General features: G+C 41.9%; 1 protein-coding gene across 4 annotated transcripts in view; it reads right to left on the reverse strand.

Moving 5' to 3' along the window:
* Positions 1–21,576, reverse strand: part of NKD1 (NKD inhibitor of WNT signaling pathway 1) — a 158,375-nt gene that overhangs the window by 53,216 nt on the left and 83,583 nt on the right. For all 4 annotated transcript variants that reach the window (XM_069216453.1, XM_069216452.1, XM_069216451.1 and 1 more), the window contains exon 4: positions 14,591–14,648. In XM_069216453.1, the coding sequence (XP_069072554.1) occupies positions 14,591–14,648 (58 nt within the window). The remainder of the gene's footprint in view (positions 1–14,590; positions 14,649–21,576) is intronic.

Genomic DNA, 21,576 nt, shown 5'->3' on the forward strand with positions numbered 1-21,576 from the left:
CAAAGAAGCTGTGGGGGACATGTGACTCCAACACCTTTTAACCCTTGCTGTCTTATGTAACATATTTCGTACATTGACTAACACATTTATAGATTTATTTTCAATGTATAATGTGTACGTGTGATGTAAAATACTCTGATACCCTGAAATAGGATGAGTAGCGTTATAAAAGAACTAAAACATAATAGTGGTGTTCAAGTGTGCAAATACTGGAACAGACCAACACATCTGTCATTCTTGTAGTGCATGAAAATCTCTTATAAACAGGGACTGAACACCGTAAAAAGCATGCCTTTCTTAAGAATTTGTGAAGTGATAACAAAAGGCTGTGTGCTTTGTTTCCCCTCCCTTGCATTTGCATCTAGGTGTGAGACTCGGATAGCTCCCAGTCAGGAAAGTGGAACAGAAGGAAGCCTGATGGCCCCTTAAACTCGGCCCTTGTCATGGGCCCAGATGGAGTCTGAAATATGAAAGCCCCCTCCCCACCTGCAGTTGCTGCTGGAAAACAAAAGCAGACAAGGTGCAGGTGCTAGTGAATGGGTCCAGGTGTTTGCAAATTACACCATGACAAGTGCAGCATATTTCAGTGAGGCCCACTTCTTGCAGGGAGGACGGCGTCCACCCCGCGAAAATAGTGGTGGATGTCATGTACCAGCACGCACCCCGACTTCTGCCTGGCGTTTAAGGTTCACTATCACACACTCAACAGGTACACTATAGTCAACAGCAGTGCACATTTTCTGCTAGTTACAGCTTGGCTGAAGCCGTGCCATCTTCACTGAGATAAGGCATTGGTATATTGCAGGTGGCATTACACGCTCACTAATGCACATGTACACAGAGAAGGTACAGCATTAGCACATCTATAGAACAGTTACGGCGCGGACTGAAGAAGTGGAAGCCTTTTCACACAACCAGATAAACAAGCATTTGCAAAGCAATGGGTCTCACGTTTGCTCGAGGTAGAGCTATTAGCATTATAAATTCCTAATCGGAATTTTCTGGCTACACAAACTGAAAATAAAAAGTAAAACAGTTGACATAAGCGAGCTGATTCACAGTGCCGCCGTGAGTGCGAAGAGAGAGACAAAAGGAAAAAAGAAGTTTGCTCGCAACCAAAGTTATCGACAAAAGTGCAATTATCCATGTAACAGGGTCGATGGCCAAGGCAGTAACAAAACCACCCCAAGGAGGGACAAATGTAAAGCAGTTACCAACGGAAACAAAGGATTTTTTAAAGGCAAGCCCATGAACGAGTGATAGTGTTGGGTGTGCGGCGGGCGCGGTTAAAAGCACAGATAAATACCAACACGTCAGAAAAATGTGCGCATGCGCGCTGCTATACTCGACCTAAAAAGAGAGAAATATGACACAAGTGGAGCACATGCAGCAGCAGTACAATCTTTTCTCATGAAGAAGAGTTACAGCAGCTTGGAAGCTGCCCCACACACACCTACACACACAGAGAATGGACCACACCAGTACTGAATACACACACAGAACAGACTACACCAGCAGTGAAAAACTCACTCCCTCACACAAAAAAGATTTTGCCACGGGGACAAAGCAATATAACTGGTACAAGAAAAGGATGGCACACGCAGGGAAATCTTTCACACCATCCAAATGTGTTTCTAAAACAATTAGTTAAACTGTTTGTAATCCTCTGATTTCCCCAGAGATGTATGACATGAGGAGCAGGTGATGGAGTGGAAACTGACCAAGAAAATAGATTCAGACATTTTGAAGGATCTTCTAGGGCCCTTCTTTCACTTTTGCTTCTCGGTGCAGTAAACTAATGGGTGCCACTGGAGGGGGGCCTCACTCACACTGAAGTAAGTTTGGAGCAGTGGGGACCATAACTTATTTTATGTTGGCTTCCAGAGTGAAACGGGGCACATCTGAATATCACATTGAGGAATCCATATGAAAATGTTTGTAAAGCAACCTGCTGCTCTTCAGAGCTGGATTCATACTACATTACATGCCCCTCTCGTAATGTAGCTGAATTGTCATTACAATGTTTAACTTATATTTAACCTACAAAGCGCAGGATAGGAATTGCAGGGGGCAAGCTGAGATACAGTGACTCTGCTATGTCATTGCAGAAGTCTTGGCTCAAAGCCAGGTGTCCCGGTCTAACTTTTTTATGGCATGTCATAGATGTTTGCCCCAAGCTATTTTTAAAGTTAGTATCAGCATTTTAGGATTTTCTTTATATCTTTACGTTATTTTTCTTTACAAATAAAGCCACAGGGAGGAGATTAGAAGTGGTTGTGCAGAAGACAAAGAATCAAAAATATGTATACGTTTTGTTGTAGTTTCTTTTGTGCGTCTCTCATTATTGAAATGATTGTCTGAAACCCCTCAATACTAAACCGCTTGGCGAACCACTGCCAGCTGAATTATGGTTTCTATTTCTAATTAGTGTGCAAACTGGCTTTGTTCCATTCACAGCAAACGCTAGATTAAACGCCTTACTTGACCATCTCGCACCCCCGCTCCCCCTCCCCACTCCCCAAAAAACACACTTTGATGTTCCGCTCTGAAGCTTCAAAATACCTTTTGGATGAAGATCAGACAGCATTAAACAGAATTACTAATTAATTAAGCAAAGTTAAATTTTAAACACTGTTTGTTGTGTTAGCCAAAAGCCTGAACAGAACAGCCTTCGTTTTTTTCTCCTCAAAGATCAAAGACGATCTCTTTCCCGTCTCCCCACCCCCACCAGCGAAAGGAGGAAAAAAAGACAGAATCTCAGTATGATTTGGCTAGTCTTGTTCAGACACAGAGTAGAGAGACTTGATTTTGATCAGTGGCCATTTCAGAAGGCACGTTAGGATACAATCTGCTCCCCAAAGCTTCACCTCACGATTTACAAAAGCGAAAACTGTCATTTTCCTTATGGTCCACTTCTTCCTGATTTAAGGCATTATAGGTCCCCAGAGTCGAGCCTTTTGAAGCCATACGGATGAACGCCGGCCCTGCACAGCTTCCAGCTGGTGCCAATTAAGAGCTTTAAAGTGTATTAGGAAAAAAAACATATTGTTTGAAAATAGCGTGGCTTAGCACCGCCCACCGGCCGTGAGACTGACATCATGTCAGCCAATGACGACAGAGAATGCTGCCAAGAATGCTAAGCACTGCCATGTGTCTATGCTTGTAATTTGCCTTTTGTAAGACAATAAAACACCGAAAAGGTTTTAAATTGTTTTTGTTTAAGCAAAGAACAGCTTACCTTATCTTTTTATCAAATGTAAATTTAGGTAAATCGTGTCCGTGCTCCAGCACAACCATGGAGCTCTGTGTCTGAGGGCAGTCCCAGCATTTACTATATAGTCCAAAAATAGATCTAGTTAAGCAATGTAAACAGAAAAATCAACACACCACAATCCATCTTGCTATCCAGAGCTTAACCAAGATCATAAACACCAACCTACGTGGCTGCAGGCTGGAAGAGATGCATTAGGATGGACCACCAAATGAGACATGCAATCAGAGTCTGCTATCTCCTGACCAGAGGTGGACAACCTTCGACACCTGATGTACCTTCCCTGAGAGCAACCAGGCCACCATCCAGGGACACCACTAAAATCCCCAAGGCACCCTCCGCTGCTCCATCTCTAAACTAATATACATCCCTTAAATATACCATTTAAGGTGGATCTTCTTGATCGTAAGCACACTCTTAGCAGGAACTGCTAGCTTTCTTCAAGGGTACAATACAATATAGAACTACAATATAATAGGAAAGGTAAAAAACTGAAATTGCCAAAACGCTCCCACAAACCGTTTTTCCCACTCCAATTTTATATTTTGACTGGGATGCATTCACTGGTATTGAAATGTGTGAGATTTCTGTTTTGTTCTGTCCCTCTTCAGCCATGGAAGAGAAGGATAAGGCTCAATGAAAGGGCTCTTCGGCAACTGCTACCATTGACGTGGGTGCCACCCCCAAAGCGGAACTGCAACAAATAAAGAGATGGAGGGAATGCTTGAGTTCACCTCAGCAATAACCTGGCAATAGCATGCGCCACATTCCAATCCATCATTTTTCACCCACTGTGCCACTCCAGAAAGTGAGCAACTACATGCAAAACAGACTTACTCCAGCTTCTAAAGGAACAGCCCAGTCCGAACTGCAAGACCAGGTCCCCAGTCTGGTTTTGGCTACCTGGGTCTATCCTCAGTGAGATGCGGCTCGAGTTTTATAGCACAGTGGTTGAAAGAGTCCAATTTCAGTGCACTTAACTCTTTCTGCGTTGACTGCTCAAAACGAATAGGTGTATTCAATTAAAATAAAGTGCATTGATACCAGGTTGGATTTCGACCAATGAGCCAAACACAGTTTAGGGCCCACTTTGATGAGTCATTTGAACACTGAAAGCAGAGATGGAACTGGTCTTGGATTAAGAAGGTCTCACTTGCATACTATAACATAAGTAGTAACCAACTGTTGTATAGAAATGGAAAAACATTCCAAAAAATCAAAAAGAAATAAAGAAATGGTAGCTTGCAGTTTAATATATTATTTGGGTATTAACACGACAAAGATTTGTCAAAAACATTGAAAACATCATTCTTCTAATGAATTACGACAAGAAGAGCTATGGGGAAAAACTGCAAAAGTGAAAAAAACAACAGGCATAGGGAAGGGGGCAAAGGAAGTAAGTGACTTAAAAGTGTCCCTGGAAAGAAGAGGGAGAGTGGTGGAGGGAAGCTGTGATCTGATGGGCCTCTGCAATCCAAAAACAAGCATTTGCAATTCAATGGGTCTCCAGTTTGCTCGAGTTAGAGGTATTAGCATTGTAAATTCCTAACTGGACTTTTCTTGCCACAAAAAACTGAAAATAAAAGTAAAACAGTTGACGTAAATGAGACGATTTAAAGTGCCGCCACCGCCGCCCCGAGCGCAAAGGAGAGATACACAAAAGGAGAAAGAAGTCCGCTTGCAGTCAAAGTTATCGGCAAAAGTGCAATTATCCACGTAACAGGACCGATGGCCAAGGCGGCAAGAAAACAGCCCCAAGGAAGGACAAACATAAAGCAGTTACCAATGAAAACAAAGGATTTTTGAAAGGCAAGCCCATGAACGAGTGAGGGTGATGGGCGTGCGAAGGAAGTGGTTAAAAGCCCAGATACATACCAACATGCCGGAAAAGCAGCGCTTGTGCGCTGCTATGCTCAACCTAAAAACGACAGTGGATGAGAACAAACGCCTTCAATTCAGCAAAAGAGGTAACATTCATTTAAAAAACGTCAGTATAAAGGACATTCACTTTTTTATGCAATATTAATATCACTACCACTATTGTTAGTATTAGCTGTTCTACTCCCTCAGGCTCTGCGGTAATCATCATCTGAACTTCCTCTTGGAGTTTTGCCAAATACTGTTTTTTGAGAGTTAACAGAGCTGGCCATCATCCCAACTACAGAAAGCGTAGGTACTCAATAATTTTCCAGACCCTGATGTCCTGAGCTTAAAAAGACCACAGTTTATGACTAACATTTACTTATGACTTAATGCTCTGGGGAGGGGATAGGGATTAAATTGAATATTTCTTCCCACTGAAGTTGGGAATCCCTAACATGACCAGCCAATTCTAGCCTCAGCATTTCGAATGCTCCAAAAAGTTGCTAAAACTGGCACATACATTCCTACAAATACTGAACTTTTACAACCAGTTAATCTTTAATGAGGAATCTGTTGCAAGCATTATGGCAAAATTCAATAAGCAAAACATTCTTGGGCAAGATGAGTAGCAGGGGCTGGGAACTGATGGACAATGAAATGAAGTAAATGCATTGTCAATAGGATTTGTACTCAAACAACATGACAACAAATTATGAGACTGGACCGTAGAAGCTTAATGTCAGCCTGAATATAAGGGTAGAGACTGTGGGAAAGAACTTTCAGAGCAGAAGCAGCAAGACATGTTCAAAACATGAATTTCAAAAGAGACTATGCCCAATGAAGCAATAGTACTGAAAAAGCAATAATGATGGAAAGTTGGAGCCATACATTGAGTATTGTGAGCATTAGACGTGATGCATTTGTTGTATCCAAATCGGACTGGCATTTCAGAGCATCCTAAAAAACTGTTGCAACAAAGGCAAGAAAAAGGAGCAACCTTAAGCGCTATGAAGAGGCTGAAAACATGTTTCAGTGCTTTATGACTCTCCTTAAAGAAAGAAATATTCTCGGTTTCTTTGTGCAGCCTCAGGGAGAGTACCTTATTGGAAAGTATCTTTGTAATTCATGTACTGAAAAGATAGATGAGCCTGAAACCAAGAACTATGTATGCGATAATGATTAACATTAATGTAGATAGCCAATACCTTATCAGCATTCTACAGACTGGAAGAAAAAACATGTCCTACATTATACACCTCTTTCCCGCCATGGACTCTTTGTAGGCAGAGCATTGATGTCCAAGCAAATGAGCTGGGTGTGCTCAAGGCCAGGTCCCTTTCATTTCCATGGGCTTTGATGGCGCTACATGTGTCGTCCACTTTTGCTCACAAGGTACCAGCAGGATACAGAAAAAATCGTCCAAACAAACACTATTTTCCCTTTCTTCACAGCACAAAGCTAGAGTTAAATGTGAGTCCTGCTTTAAGGTTCGGATCTGAATGAGATGAGACATCTGCAGGGAAAGAAAAGTTAAAAGAGAAAATGGTTGGCGCTAAAAATACCATCTCTTCTCTTTTTCCACACCAAACGTAAACCATGTGATGGAATTGGACTTTTCAAGTCTAACCCTGCAGCTAACTTGGAACTGTAACAGTCTCGGCAGTATCTAAAGGAAGTCACAATTTCCACTGCACAAGCTGGGTTTTTATGAAGAGCAGATTTGAGAAAATCTGCAATCTGTGGCGGGAACAAAGGTCGCTTGTTTTGCGTACAGAGGTACACCTGCGGGTTTCACTGGCTACTGGAGCCAAAGGAACGGCAGACGCAAAGCACCCTGGCACGACTCCCTTTGAATTCGAGGGGGTTCGCTGGCAGGCAGCACCAGGCCTCACAGTTCAGTCTCTTAGTGTGTGTGCGCGCGTGCGTGCGTGTGTTTGGGGGGAGGGGAAGCGGCAGCACCAGGCCTCACAGTTCAGTCTCTTAGTGTGTGTGCGCGCGTGAGTGCGTGCGTGTGTGGGGGGGGGGGGGGGGGAGGGGAGGCGGCAGCACCAGGCCTCACAGTTCAGTCTCTTAGTGTGTGTGCGCGTGAGTGCGTGCGTGTGTTGGTGGGGAGGGGGCGAGGCGGCAGCACCAGGCCTCACAGTTCAGTCTCTTAGTGTGTGTGCGCGCGTGTGCGTGAGTGCGTGTGTGTGTGTGTGTGGGGGGGGGGGGGGGGGGGAGGGAGGCGGCAGCACCAGGCCTCACAGTTCAGTCTCTTAGTGTGTGTACGCGCGTGTGCGTGAGTGCGTGTGTGGGGGGGGGGGGGAGGCGGCAGCACCAGGCCTCACAGTTCAGTCTCTTAGTGTGTGTACGCGCGTGTGCGTGAGTGCGTGTGTGGGGGGGAGGGGGGAGGGGAGGCGGCAGCACCAGGCCTCACAGTTCAGTCTCTTAGTGTGTGTGCGCGCGTGTGCGTGTGTGCGTGCGTGAGTGCGTGTGTGGGGGGGAGGGGAGGCGGCAGCACCAGGCCTCACAGTTCAGTCTCTCAGTGTGTGTGTGCGTGCGTGTGTGTGCGTGCGTGTGTGTTTGTGTGGGGAGGCGTTGGATGCCCGCGCCCATAGTTCCATTATGTGGAATGTGAGGGCACCAAACACATTTTCACCTTAGAGATCCCATGCAAAGCTACTGCACAGTGCGGTTCTACACAACGTTGACACAAAATGCTTCGATTTGCATTTTGAAAAGGGGGTAATATTTGTAATGCTGGTACATAGCCACTGATGTACGCTATTAAGGCAATCTTGAAGAGGCAATGTGCATTTTCAACTATGTCCACAGCCCACATAGAAGCATGTGCTAAACGCACCGACCTGTAACAAACTTAACCCCAAGGCGTTTGTGTTTGCAGCTCACTGACAGAACGCTGAAGGGAGGAACTAGACTGCAATTTCACATGTAAATTTTGTCTCGAAAAACATAGTTGGAAATAACAGTGCGTTTTCATTTTTTGTGGAGAATGGAAGTCTAGACCTGTGCCTTGAATTACCAAGAGTGGTAGGTGGCGAGGAGCAGCAAGTTCGGGGCCGGAGTACTATAAACACAGAGACACCACAATCCGAAGACATCTGTGACAAAATCTCCAATGAACTATTCGAAAAAATTACAAAGATGGAAAATTACCTGAATGGGAACTCAACAAGTCCCTGAACTGGGTTCATTCCCACCTGAGCTCACAACCTCATAAATAAGAGCTCTCCTCAAAATGGTAAACCTCGATCCATCTGATCCAGCAAACTACAGGCCTAATTCAAATGGAACTTTCTTAGAAAAAAAAATTGAGAACGCAGTTTTAACCAACTCTCCAACTTAACCAAACATTATGCCTTACAATCAGACCAGCAGTCTAGTTTCGGACCAGGCAGAGTCAGCCATCATATTTATCTGGGATGACCTAAACTCACAGAGGACAAAAACGGAGTAGCTGCCTTACCACAACCGGATCATCACATGGAACTGACATTGTCCACCACCAACATGCTACTACAAAGACTTCACAGTACCATAATCTGTGAAAATGTGGTTTACCATACAAAGTGTAGTCTTCTTACAACCTTTCTCATCTCTTCAGCTCCTCAAACACAACACTGAGAAAATCCTAAGGGATCCATAATATGCTCTTTATTATTCAACATCTACCTAAACCTCATACCAAATCTGATGAAATTATCCAACCTCACCTATTACAACTATGCAGACCCATATCATTTTAAAAGTGCATAGCACCAAAGACCTGGACAGTTAAAAACTCGATGACTGCCTTTGTGCCATAAACATGTGGATCATGAATAAAGATCTAAAGCTCAATACTGCAAAGACAGATTATGAATGCGGACAGTTGCAAAACTACCAGCCTACCACCATACAGCTTAAGGAACTGAAGCCTCTTCAATAACATCAAGAGAATTTAGAAATCTAGGAGAAACCATGGATTCAAAAATATCCTTGATACCGCATGCGAAGAGCGCCAAAAAGAGTGCCTTCTACACAACTGAAACACTAGGTCACATCTTACCATACCCTGCATACCAACCTAAACTAGAAGCCATCCTTACGCTCTTAATCTCCAAGATTGACTTTGCCAACAGCCTAAACCTTGGTGATCTTGCATCCATTAGAAGCAAAACACAACTCATCTAAAAGGTTGTGGCAAAACTTCTTCTCAAACTTCATCCAAGAGAATGCAGGACTCCAATCGTAAAATCGGTTAATTGGCTACCTATAACTAGAAGGGCAATTTTCAAGGCACTCTGCATTGTCCACAGAGCCTCTCAAGGAAAAGGACTGCTATACCTACAAGTTAGATTCAAGCAATACAAAGACACAGAAAATTGTGCTTCAGACTTGCACCACTTATCATCATACCACCTTGCCATAAGAAATACGTAGGAGGCACTGCTTTCTCAGTACAATCCACCAACCTCTGGAACTCACTAACAGCCAGTATTACAAGCACCCAGGACCAGATACACCTCAGAGGACAGCTGAAAACTTGGCTGTTTCCTAGATAACTGCAATACCAGCATCCCAGCCATAAAACCCAGAAAACAATCACACCCTGAAGTGCTCAGTTTACAACCTAAAAACTGCAAACAACTCAGCCAGCAAACTGTTTTCATTATGAAGGTAAGTAAAAAAAAAAGGGCTGACCTATGGTTCGCAGTGGCATTATATAGTTATGTATTTCGATATATAAGAGTTACTTTCCACAATAATACTAAAACTATAATATGCAGCTGTCAGCAATACATTGTAATTTATACCTATTAAATTCACATAAAACATATCTGCTATGAGGGTTATCCATCGCCAGTACTACACAGCCAAATATCATCAAATGAGCAGGCATGGAATAACTGAAGAGATATGTCACACATTAATAGGCAACTTTGGAGGACTTTAATATAGTCCATTCACTGCAGGTCCCAAATAGCTATTCAGGCTGACTGTTTCTACACATCTCACATAGACACTCAGATATGAAATGATATTAAAAAATTTCCATGCCAACATATTTCTCCACTTTCCTCTTCATCCAACCATGCCAGCTGAGGACCACAACTAACCACAAATTCTCAGAATGAACAACACAATGCAGTAACCAGATAATCACACTGTATCATAATAAATACCACAAAGAGACCTGCATAGCAGTTGAAAGCTACCTGCATTTTGAAACTCATAAACTGCATGTCTGTCTTTTACACTTCACCATCCAACCCCCTGCTACATGATGTGTCCCATAACACAATAACTACACCTCGGTGGTCATCACACACGCCATGGTAAACTTCCCACATAGGATCAAAACACAAACAACATTCTTTCAACCCCACAATGTACATGGTGTAGCATGCTACTACTGTAGGAAAGTGCTTCAGCATTCCACACAGAGGTAGTGGTAAGCACTATACAATTGCTGCAATACAACACAATGCAAAACTCTCCCCATCCTCTTCAGTCACATCTTTTTACAGTACATGGATTGTTCCATTATATTCTCTATCATCATTGTTTTTGTTTTAGACTCTCATAATATACTTGCCAACAGAACACAACAAACAGCACAGACATGTTATATGGCGGTAGATAGCATCTCAGTGAATATTACGACGGAACAAAACAACAGCACCACCAGGGAGACTTTATTGACTACAGCACATGAACTTTGGTAGTTGCGGTGGAAACCTAGCTGTCACTCAGTGCTTGCGAAGACCTTTAAACATTTTTGGAGAACTTTTGCAAAATATGGTGCATAACTTATATGTTATTAAAAATGCACATTCGCTTCTACCTTCTTCCCTACTGTTTCTGTGAAGGGCAAACACACCCACAACTACAGTTTTGTTTTTAAACGTTATTATCAGCTCAACATACCTAGCCCATTTCTGCACTTAAGTACAACTTAAGAATGCAAAACGCCTGATTTACGAGTGTAAATTTACATTTTGGATTCTCAAAATGTGGAGTTACACTGTAAACCAATTTACTCACACATACCGGTTTGTGTGAGTAAACCTTCTCCTGGGGGGGAGCGGTTCAAATGGGAAGGGTTTGGCCTGAGCCTCCGTCAAAATTAACACCTATGGAGCGATAAGCCGTAGAATTGCTGCACACAGTGTCCTGTGCTCTACCTGATGGATCCTGAGTCAGCAGTACTTGTGCCCGTGTTCGGTCGTTGTTAAATTGTGTCACATCTCACTCTGAGGTGAGATAACAGACAATTGTTTACAGACAATTCACTGTACTATAAAATTCCCTTTTTCTCCACTATAGTTCTATTTGACTTCACTTAAACAACCTTTTGGCTAGATTAGATAACTGAATATGTATATAGTGATGCATGTAAATGAATCGTTTATAACACTGTTTAACGTTTCATGTTTATTTTAGGACTCCTCACTACACTTTCTATTATAAAACTGGTTATTATCATTAGAAATAAGAAACGACTGAAAGGCAAGTTTCACTGCGGGCGTGAACTCTGGTTAGTTGTTTTCAGCCTGCATGGTTTTAGTGAACACCTTAATTGACAATGTTCAGAAAAATTCAAATCGGCTAGAAAGCCAAGTTTCAGAAACATAAAAAGGAGCAAAAATCAAAGGCAAGCGGCAGATATAAATTGATGAGGCCGGTCAAACGGTTCCTTTCCTGCCTGGCGCTTGGTAAACAAAAAAGTTGCCTCTATTGAGTTCTAACCTCATGTCAGGCAACAACACCGAGTCAACAATCCGCTCTCACGGCTTAATGCTTTTGATGTTGACTTTGTTCTTTCTATAGTTCAAAAGGAAGCATTAATGCACCATCCCTCTCACCAACTACACTCTTAATCCCAGAATCCGGAGCCTTTTGCTGTTGGCCACTTAAGTCTGTTAATTCGAAAAGGATTTGATCGAGCTTCAAGTAACACAGAACTTAAATCCAGGCCCTTTTTTGGCTGCTAAGAGATTTCTTTTATCTTTCTCGTGCAGTATGTTTTTATACATATCAAAAGGATATAGATTTGACAACGTAAAACATACTTCTATACCTCTCTTTTTAATGGGATTCTACATTCAATTATCTACATTGATCTGGTTTCCTAATATGTTAATCATGTGCCCTGAACCGTTAGGGCCAGATGTACGAATATCTGGTCACAAAATACGACCAGTATTTTTGTGACCACTAATGATTTTTAAGAACTGACAAATGTACTAATAACATGGTTCTTAAAAATCTGAATCATAGTGGGTTACAATCTGGCCTGCTTTATGAATATTAATGAGGTAAGTTGCAAATTGCGGCTCACCACGATTGGAGGCCATCCAAGCGACAGTGGCCTGCTGGGCCCAGCAGACCACTAAGTCTATGGTTACCCTTCAATAAAGTAAACTTTTTTTTTTTTTTTTTAAATGCAGCCCATTTTTCTTATAATGAAACTGGACTGCATTTAAAAAGAAAAGTTTACTTTTTCTCTCTTTGTTTCTTTAAGAGTTGACAGTGGTCCCACCAACCCCTGCCTACTTTTCAACAACTTTTTTTAATACATTCCCAAAGGGGCGGTATATAAAAGGCGACCCATTTCCCTTTACAAACACATTACCACCTGCTTTGAGTTTTTGGTAAAATATCAATGTACTGCAATCAGATTTTAGTTGCAAAACATGGATACATTAAGTACCATGCAAGGGATGACTAAAACGTGCACATTGGTAATGATTTGCATTCCCATTTTAAAAGTTGAAAGAACTTCTCCGATCCTACAAAGGGATAAGAAAAAACATTTTAACAGTCACAAATGCTGAGCTGGAGTGTTTTCAGCCTTTAAAATGCTTAGAACATCTAGCCCTCAGATCTACTGAACACTGGTCGCAAAGTTCTGGTCACAATTTTTAACTACTAATTTTACTACGTGTGGAATTTTGCAAACTGACTAATAGGCTGGTTTATCAAATTTCTGAATGCTAGAGGGTTACAATCTGACCTACATCACCAACTTGTCTGAGGTAGGTTGCAAATAGAGACTCACCACAATTGGATGCTATAACAGAGACGGTTGCCTGCCTAGGTCTGCTGGCCACTGTGTTTGTTATAACATTTCAATAAAGTAAATTTTTTAATGCAGCCTGTTTTCCTTAAAGGAAATGGATCTGCATTTAAGAAAAAAAAATACTTTAAAAAAAAAGTGTATTTAAGAGTTGACAGTGGTCTCTTGGGTCACTGCCCACTCCTAAGCTATTTTTTTACAATCACAAAGAGAAAAGGACCCTGTGGGACCTACTTCCCCTACCAGATCCTTTGAAGTATTTCCAAAATGTTAACATTTTATTGCATTTCTAAATCCATTTAGGGATTAGATAACCCATTACTAAATCACTAAATGGTACATGTCACTAAGCAAAAACTGATTTAATGAGTCACAGGGATTGTGATCACTAAATGGCTTCAGTCATCTTGCCCCAAATTCTGTCCCATTCAGGTTCTAAGTGGGCTTCAGGGAATATTAAACAAGGTACAACCTGAACAAACCACGTTACAGACAAACAAAACATTCTGACTTTATTAAAGTTAAAATGATTCAAACACAGTACTTCTCAGCTGGTTTGGGATGTGTTCCACTATTTTTATAAGACCGACTCAATAGAGAAACATCCAACTCATCTGTTCTGCTGCATTCTGATTAGACACTGAAAAAGAAAGTCAGGCGCAGTTGGGTGTTAAAGGATGACTGCCACAACACTGGTGTCACCATTCTACAGTCTCCCCGTTCTTGAAGCGCAAGACATGAAGGCAGAGAAAGAAGGGGTTAGGATAAAAGACTGCTAAATCTCTAAGTAGATGGCATGGTCAACTGCCTCAACAGAGTGAGGAAGGCAAATAAAGCAGGGGAGAACTAGCAATTTAACACTCCTGAGGCAGCATAATCACTTAAACATGACAAGTAGTTAGATCAAGTGAAGCGGTGAGGCCAGGTAAGGACAGATGAGGAGTCGCCCAGCCGCTGTGAAATGAAAAAGGTTCCTGTCAGTGCAGAATTTATGAAGGCAGTGGGGGAGAAGAAGGGGAAACAAAAACAAAAAAGAGAGGGTGGCTACTGAATGGTTGCATGATGAGACAGGATCTCATCTCCTAACTAGGCTGATACTACTAGCAGATAGAAGCAATAGGCCAATGCAGGAGGCCTGAAGTCATCAATGTTTAACTGCTGATGCGAGACCTCCTCATCAGAGCTACTTATATCCAGTTTATTTTAAGGCACAATAGTAGGGCATTAAGTTCCACAGGAGGTTTGGAATTACCGTGCTGTACCACAGTGCTTAGAAATGACTCCACAACCTCCATCTTGTTTCATTACTGTAGTGTAAGTGAGATCATCCTTCACATTCAGCTAGGCAAATGTAAAAATAAAATGGAGGTGCCCCAAAAATATGTTTGCGTTACCTTCTAGATGAAAATGCTCATCACCAATCGTTGCTGTGCAAACTTCATCAGATGAATCCTAAAAGAAAATAACAGATATTCACATACTTTTAAAAAATAAGGGGTGCTGACATTCAAAACAGATTACTGATAATTTTTGCCTTTTATAATGTCTAAAACTAACAAAAACGTGTATAGTTTAAGTCACAGACAAGTTCGCTTTTGGGTTTCACTATTGCCCTTTTACAGGGTTACTCACACATAGTGATGTTCCTTCATCAGAACTTACCTGCCAATTGTGCACTGCCCATAAAAGAAAAACAGTGCTTAATTTATTTATTTATATAAAATAGTTTTAAAGGGAGGCGATGTGGCATTATGGCCAAAGCTGCTGACTTTGGAGATGGGAAATGAGCTTCGAGTCTCAGCGTCGGGCTCAAAATCCTGTGATTCTGGGCAAATCACCTAATCTCCCTGTGCGTACAAAAAAAATTAATTTAACTGGTGCTCCTGTAAAGTGCTCCACTACCTTCGGGTCAAGTTTGCGCTACATAAAACTGCAAAAATAAACAAGCATTTGCAATGCAACCAGTCTCGCATTTGCTCGAGTTAGAGCTATTAGCGTTCTAAACTCCTCACCAGACTTTTCCTGCTGCATAAATAGAAAGAAAGAAAATGAGTGCGATCGCGCTATGTAAAACCCAGCGTGATCCCACTGCATGGAAAATAAAAAGATAAAGTAGTGCAGAAACCAGGCTGAAAACACTGAACCTCGTAAGTTTTCAATAGTTGCCCGTAGCGCTCAAGGAGGGCTAAACACCGGAAAAGCCATGACGTATGCATACCTTTCAGTAATGAAAGCAAGCAGATTTTAAAAGGCACGCCCACAAACCAATGAAAGTGGAAGGTTTAACATGGGCGTGGTTACAAGCCCAAAGAGAGATTACAACAGGGATGGAGGGATGGAGCGCTTGTGCGCTCAACCCTAAAAAGGAGGCCTCTGTCGGAGCTGAGGAATGTCACTTCCCAAATATATGCTCCCATGTCTGCCTTTCTCTCTCCTGCTCTGGATCAAAGTGTGATGAAAAATGTCATGGTCGTCAAAAATGAGTAGCAGTGTACACCACATACAAACACCAGCACAAATTAAGCACTAAAAAAGTTTCTGACATCGGTTTTATTTAGTTAATAACTTACACAGAAAACATTTTAATGGGTCATTAAAGTAATAAAGTACATGAAGCATGGCACCCAATAACTGCACTGAAATGACACTCTGCTGTCTATGTAAAGCTCAATCAATAATGCCCCGTCCCCTTTCCTGAAAAACTTCCAGCCAAAAACACAGAAACAAAGCCGACCACCCCATCAACAGCACTTTCGTATTTTGCTTTATATCTCTACAAAATTAAACAAAACAACCTACCATATTAAAATGTACTACATACTGACATACAACCTCACCAGCAACCTGATATTTGCACCAAAACGAAGCTCCGCAAGTGTGCTACATGGACTGAGCTGAAGAAAAGTAAGCTATCGCCTGGAATGAAACAAAACTTTACTCACAAAAAAATCCAGCACAACACCCTGCCACCTGCATCAAACTCATCGTTGTGTTACCGCCCGTCAGTGGTGCCTGCTGGCCAGGAATATATCGGACGCATATCAACAAGCGCTTTATTCTAGGTACCAGAATGATGTACAACATTCCATCAAACGTTAAGAAATGCAAGGCTGTGGGATACCTCACCCCGAATGAAGCGCTATGCCGCGAAAAAAAGGTAAGCAGCTTTAGGCCAACATGTTCAGCCCTGATGGCCAGGGAAGGACAGCCTAACAAAGTTTCGTCCAGTGGTGGCATCTAGCGCTGGCGAAAACCTCACAGTAGCACCACTGAGTCCTCTTCCCGCCACCGGCACAATCAGCACGACATGCACAGGGAGGGCAACTGCCCTCGCAGCTAGTTGTATAATTTATGATTGTGTCAAAAGCAGCTGCCAGCATCACGCTGCCCCTTTGATAGCGACGCTGCAGGACACCACGTGGCACAAGATGCTGGAAAGTGAGGTCTTAAAATAATATCGTCCTAATCCGACAGCATGGGGACACAGTGAAAACGAATGTATGCTCGGAGTATCAAAACTTTTAAGTGACAAGCTGCATAAGCAGACTTCCTAAACTTCCTGCATCCCCTATGCATAAACCAGAAAAGAGGCCCACGCGCACAACAACGGAAAAGAATGCGGATGAAGGCTGTCGCCGCAGACGGCACTTCCATCCATGTTTTGAAATCATTAGTTCAGCCTAGACCGTCTCCCACCACTTCTCACCCCGTAAAACAGTCAGGGTTTCACATTGCACTGTGGCATTTCTTAAGCAAACAGCAGCTTGTGGGAAGCAGATGCCCGCAGAGCCCAACCTCTGGCATCTCCTTCTACCCCCGGAGTAGAAAGCCCTTGAGCCTCTTTCTGTGAGTTCCCTAAAGCACCCCAACAAATTGATTATTTGATTATTGAAAGGTTTTCTTTGAGCAGTGCGGAACGCTGGGCCAAACTAAAATTCCAATTACGCTGGCGTAGTCTTGCGTAATTTCATAAATTGCTTATTATACAAAATTGTATGTTTCACACTGAATCGTAGTGCACTTCGTTTAATTTTGCCTCATTTTTGTAGAATTTTGCATTAATATGCAAATGCAAATGACCAGGGTCGGGATGGCCTATAATGTAATTAGGCAATGTCGGAGTGGGTGATCTGATTATTTGGAGGTCCGTTCGCCTATTTTATGGTCTGGTGGTTCGTTTTTTACAGTTGGAATTTCCATGAAATGACACCAAACGTTGCCTGAAACAAGGTAGAATTCACGCAGTCTTCAATAACTTGACCAACACCTATACAAGATGTTTTTCCAAGTTCAAAACAGCAATATTTGCAAATGTGGGTCACTTTATTTTGCTATCTGGGGTCTGTAATATACATACAACGGACCTTCCCTGTTTACAACACTATGAAACTATCAAAAAGTGTTCCAGCACAACCAGGCGCAGTGCATCCTAATTCAAAGAATACACAGCCCCCAGGCCAGCGGCTAACTCGCGCTGCCTTCAACACAGCACATTCAAGTGACTTGGAGTGTCTGTTTCAAAGCCGCTATGTGTTTCATAGGGCAGACGGCACGCTGCCTACACTTTTAAGAGGGGGGAAGATCCCCTTGCAGGTGGGAGCAGTAAGTGACTGCACCCACCTGCAGGGGGATGTCTGGGGGATCTTTCGGACCTACCCTACAAAAGGCTGTCATTAGGAGGAACACTGAAAATTTGACCCTTTTTTGTGGCACACTTCCAGAGCACCTCCTAAGCAGGTGTACTCAAAGTACGGCCCAGGGGCTGCATGTGGTCCTCCTGACCTTTACACGTGGCCCCCACCGATCAACATCAGCACTAGACTCAACTCAGCACCAACATTAAAAAGATGTTAAATAAACAGGCATGCATTTATTTAAAGATTAATTTAAGTTATAGAAAGAAAGTTACTAGGGTGTCCTGCGGCTTGTAAATTTAGGAATACCTTCATTTTTAAAACATCTTGTAGCAAAAGTATAAAAGGATGACAGTCTGTTAAAATTTCAAACAGTGTATATCATTAATATGTAGAACTGTTTCACTTTAGTACATCCAATTACATCAGTAAATTAAGAAACATTTTTTAAGTGATAGTTTTCAAACATGAATTTAGAAACATTCATCCTTCCCCACAACCCTGACAACAATGCTAATAGTTTACTAAAAGGCACGTTAGTTGCTTGTTGGATGGCCTGGGATTATATTATACAAAACCAACATTATAACTCATTAAATTAAACACAGGAGGTTTTGTACAGCACACATCCTGAAGTCATATATTTGGACATCCTCATACCTGATAATGAAGATAAAGGAGGGAAAGTGAAATTAAATTGACAGTGAAGAAAAAGAGTGATGTGAAATAAAACAATTGCCTGGGATCACACAATTAGATTAAGTAAAGAACCCGGGATTACTCCCAAGTGTTTGGTTTCACATTGTGCAGGTCAGACACTTGATTATGCTTCTCTTCCCCTACATCCACCTTACCGCCAATACACTGCCAACCCCAACCCCAGCAGTGCGGCCCCTGGTCACATCACAGATCAAACTTTGTGGCTTCTGGGAAAATGTTTGTGAGTACACATGTCCTAAGGGCATGTGTGCCTCTGCACCTGCACCCCTAATAAGGCACAGGAGCAAAGTGATTCCTCATTTGCATGAAGCTACGCCCCTATACAAATGAGGGAATGCCCCCTATGATAGTACTAGTGCTACATGTGTGCCAGCAATATCAGTATTACAGAAGAGGGCGCACAAGCGTGTTTGGCCCTTTCTGTAATGTCATTGTGCCCAAGGGGTGCGCAAATTTGGCACACATACCTGTAGGTCCCCAGTGCTACAATGTATAATACAGCCCCTGATTCACTAATGGTGGCCACTTTTGTTTGGCGTTCTGGTCTATTTTCTGTACCAATGAGATTCTGCAAATAAGCTTTGAAAGTTAGGTTGAAGTTTGGCTACATGCTTTCTTATCACCCCTCATCTAACCCAGTCAAATATCCCCAGAGCACCCTTTGGGGTGCAATCTAAAATTCAAAACATGGGTGTTGTAGAAAACCAAGTTATGTCACTTGCTGTTAAGTGGCATCAGTTGCCAACAATTACCACTTCTAGTTGCCCTTATTAGATTGCCTACAATCTCTTTAAATTATTGTAATGTTTTGTACAGATGAATTTCAATAGATTTTATCTCCCATTTGCAGTTGGCATAGAACGTCAAAGTTCTCTTGGGTTATATCTTCAAGTTTTAACCATATTTTAGTAAGTCACCTGTTGCACAAGTTACTTGCATTACAGATCGACATGCATGATTCACAATTGCCTTTATAATTCCTTGTGACTTAATTTTATCACAGAAGACCTGGTGATCTACACACCTTTTCTTAGATACAAAAATATCTATTAGTGTGATAAGCTGACTATCTGAAAGCCACATAGCAGAAGTGCAGTTCAGTGCCAGGGTTAATAGGCCAATACTTTAGCTTGCCAATGCTTACTTTTTCAGTCTTTATCCTTGTTTTTATTAGAAGTAGCCATCTTTGTATGTCTAAAATATTTTTGAGGTTACAAACATTCAAAGCCAAGTATCTTTTCTTTGCATTAATAAGACGCTTATTTAGTTATGTGTATTAAATATTAACTGAGCATCTGCACATGTTGTACATACACCTGCTCAATAAGAAACACTCATACTGTTAAGGAAAAGTGATGTGCAATGCTTTTTTCATTTACATTTTTTACTGCAAGCATATGACCTCCACCGTTAAGGGGTGTCATATTTTTTTTCTTTCTTCTTTTGTGACCTAGGGCCTGATTCAGAACTCGCCAGACGGGTTACTCTGTCTATGGGATTTAGATTTCGGCGGATGAGATATCCATCACTGTTGTGACAGAGTAACCTGTTCACTGAGTTCCAAATCAGACCCATAGTCTTGCTATAAAAAAGCAAAAACCCTCACATCCACTTCGCAGGCCAGGCATGTTGGTTTTGCCAATGCCTGCTGTAAAATGATTCCCCATAAAGGAAGTTAAAAATGCCAATATGCACAATACCCATGGAGCTACTATTTAAGTGGGTGAAGATCTCTCTGTTTAGCTGTGCTCTTGACTGTAATGCATTTTCACAGTGTGCAGTATTCATGAGCTTCGTGTTAATAGGCACTTCAGATTTAACTTTGGGATTGTGGTGGTTAGTACACCCTCTTTTATCAAGGCTCAGTAAGGCACGTAGTTTACATTTTAACTTGTGGCATTCAGAGTTGCGAGCATTTTTGGAATAAGTCAAACTTAAGGAACGTGAGTGTGAACATAGGTCTTCAAAGCTTTGTGGCACCGACATCTGTTAGTATTTAGAGAACATAAGGTAGACAAAAGGTTTGTATAGAGGAGGTGGAATGAAAAAAAAGGAAAAAGAAATTAAATTCTAATGTTTGGCGTCCCGGCTACAGGCTGAACGAAAAACATTTGCTCAGCTAGTTTGCTTTGATGTGGTACCAGGGCCTACTGGGGATGTCAAGAAAAGAAATGTGCATGGCAAGCTGGTCAATGTACTGCAAGAGAGGGCAGGGTGTCCTAGTCTGAAGTTGTTCTGAAGACCTATGCAACAGAAAAGCTTGTTTGTCCCACAATAGCTCTGTTCTAAGAAGTCCAGCACTTTCTATTTTTGCCTCTATGTTTTGTTACCTACTTAAAAGACATTAGATTATGGCAGTTGCCCCTCTTTTTGGTTGCACACATGTATCCTGGACAGATAATAAGCCTTTGTGAGCCTTGTCCCTCACTTCACCAGGTTGTAGATCAGGAGTTTTTTACCTTTTGATATATGTGGGCACACACGCAATTGTTAACGGAATCTGGGGACCCTTCACTGAGTCATTATTAGAAGGCAGGGACTTCAGGGCTAAGCAAATTCTATGATTTGAACCTTAAAACAATTCACAAAAATACAAAAAAGTATACACTAAAACAAATGCTTCAATATGGACATATTTTGTGTTTCACAATCAAATAAAGAACTTTTTTGTTCAATGTTGCCTCTTTATTTGTATATACTTTTTAATTTTAATGTATTCATTTTAATATTATTTAATTATGTAAAACAATTGCAGACCCCCACTCCATACCCCCTAAGTAGGTCCTCACGGAACCCCAGGGATCCTTTGACCACAGGCTAAGAACCACTGTTGTAGATTATTATCCTTTTAGAAGAGACATGCATTTGTCTCTCATTCATGTCAAAAGTCAAGTTTAGGATCCTATGCTGCATCTAAGAAGCACCCTGTTGTCATACTTGTGACTTGCAGAACCAATTCTAGCCTATAAACTGCGGATACAACATTTTTGTTGACACAAATAAACTTCTCCAGAGCAGTCTACACT

This window comes from Pleurodeles waltl, chromosome 12, assembly GCF_031143425.1.
Source record: "Pleurodeles waltl isolate 20211129_DDA chromosome 12, aPleWal1.hap1.20221129, whole genome shotgun sequence".
Classification (NCBI taxonomy): domain Eukaryota; kingdom Metazoa; phylum Chordata; class Amphibia; order Caudata; family Salamandridae; genus Pleurodeles; species Pleurodeles waltl.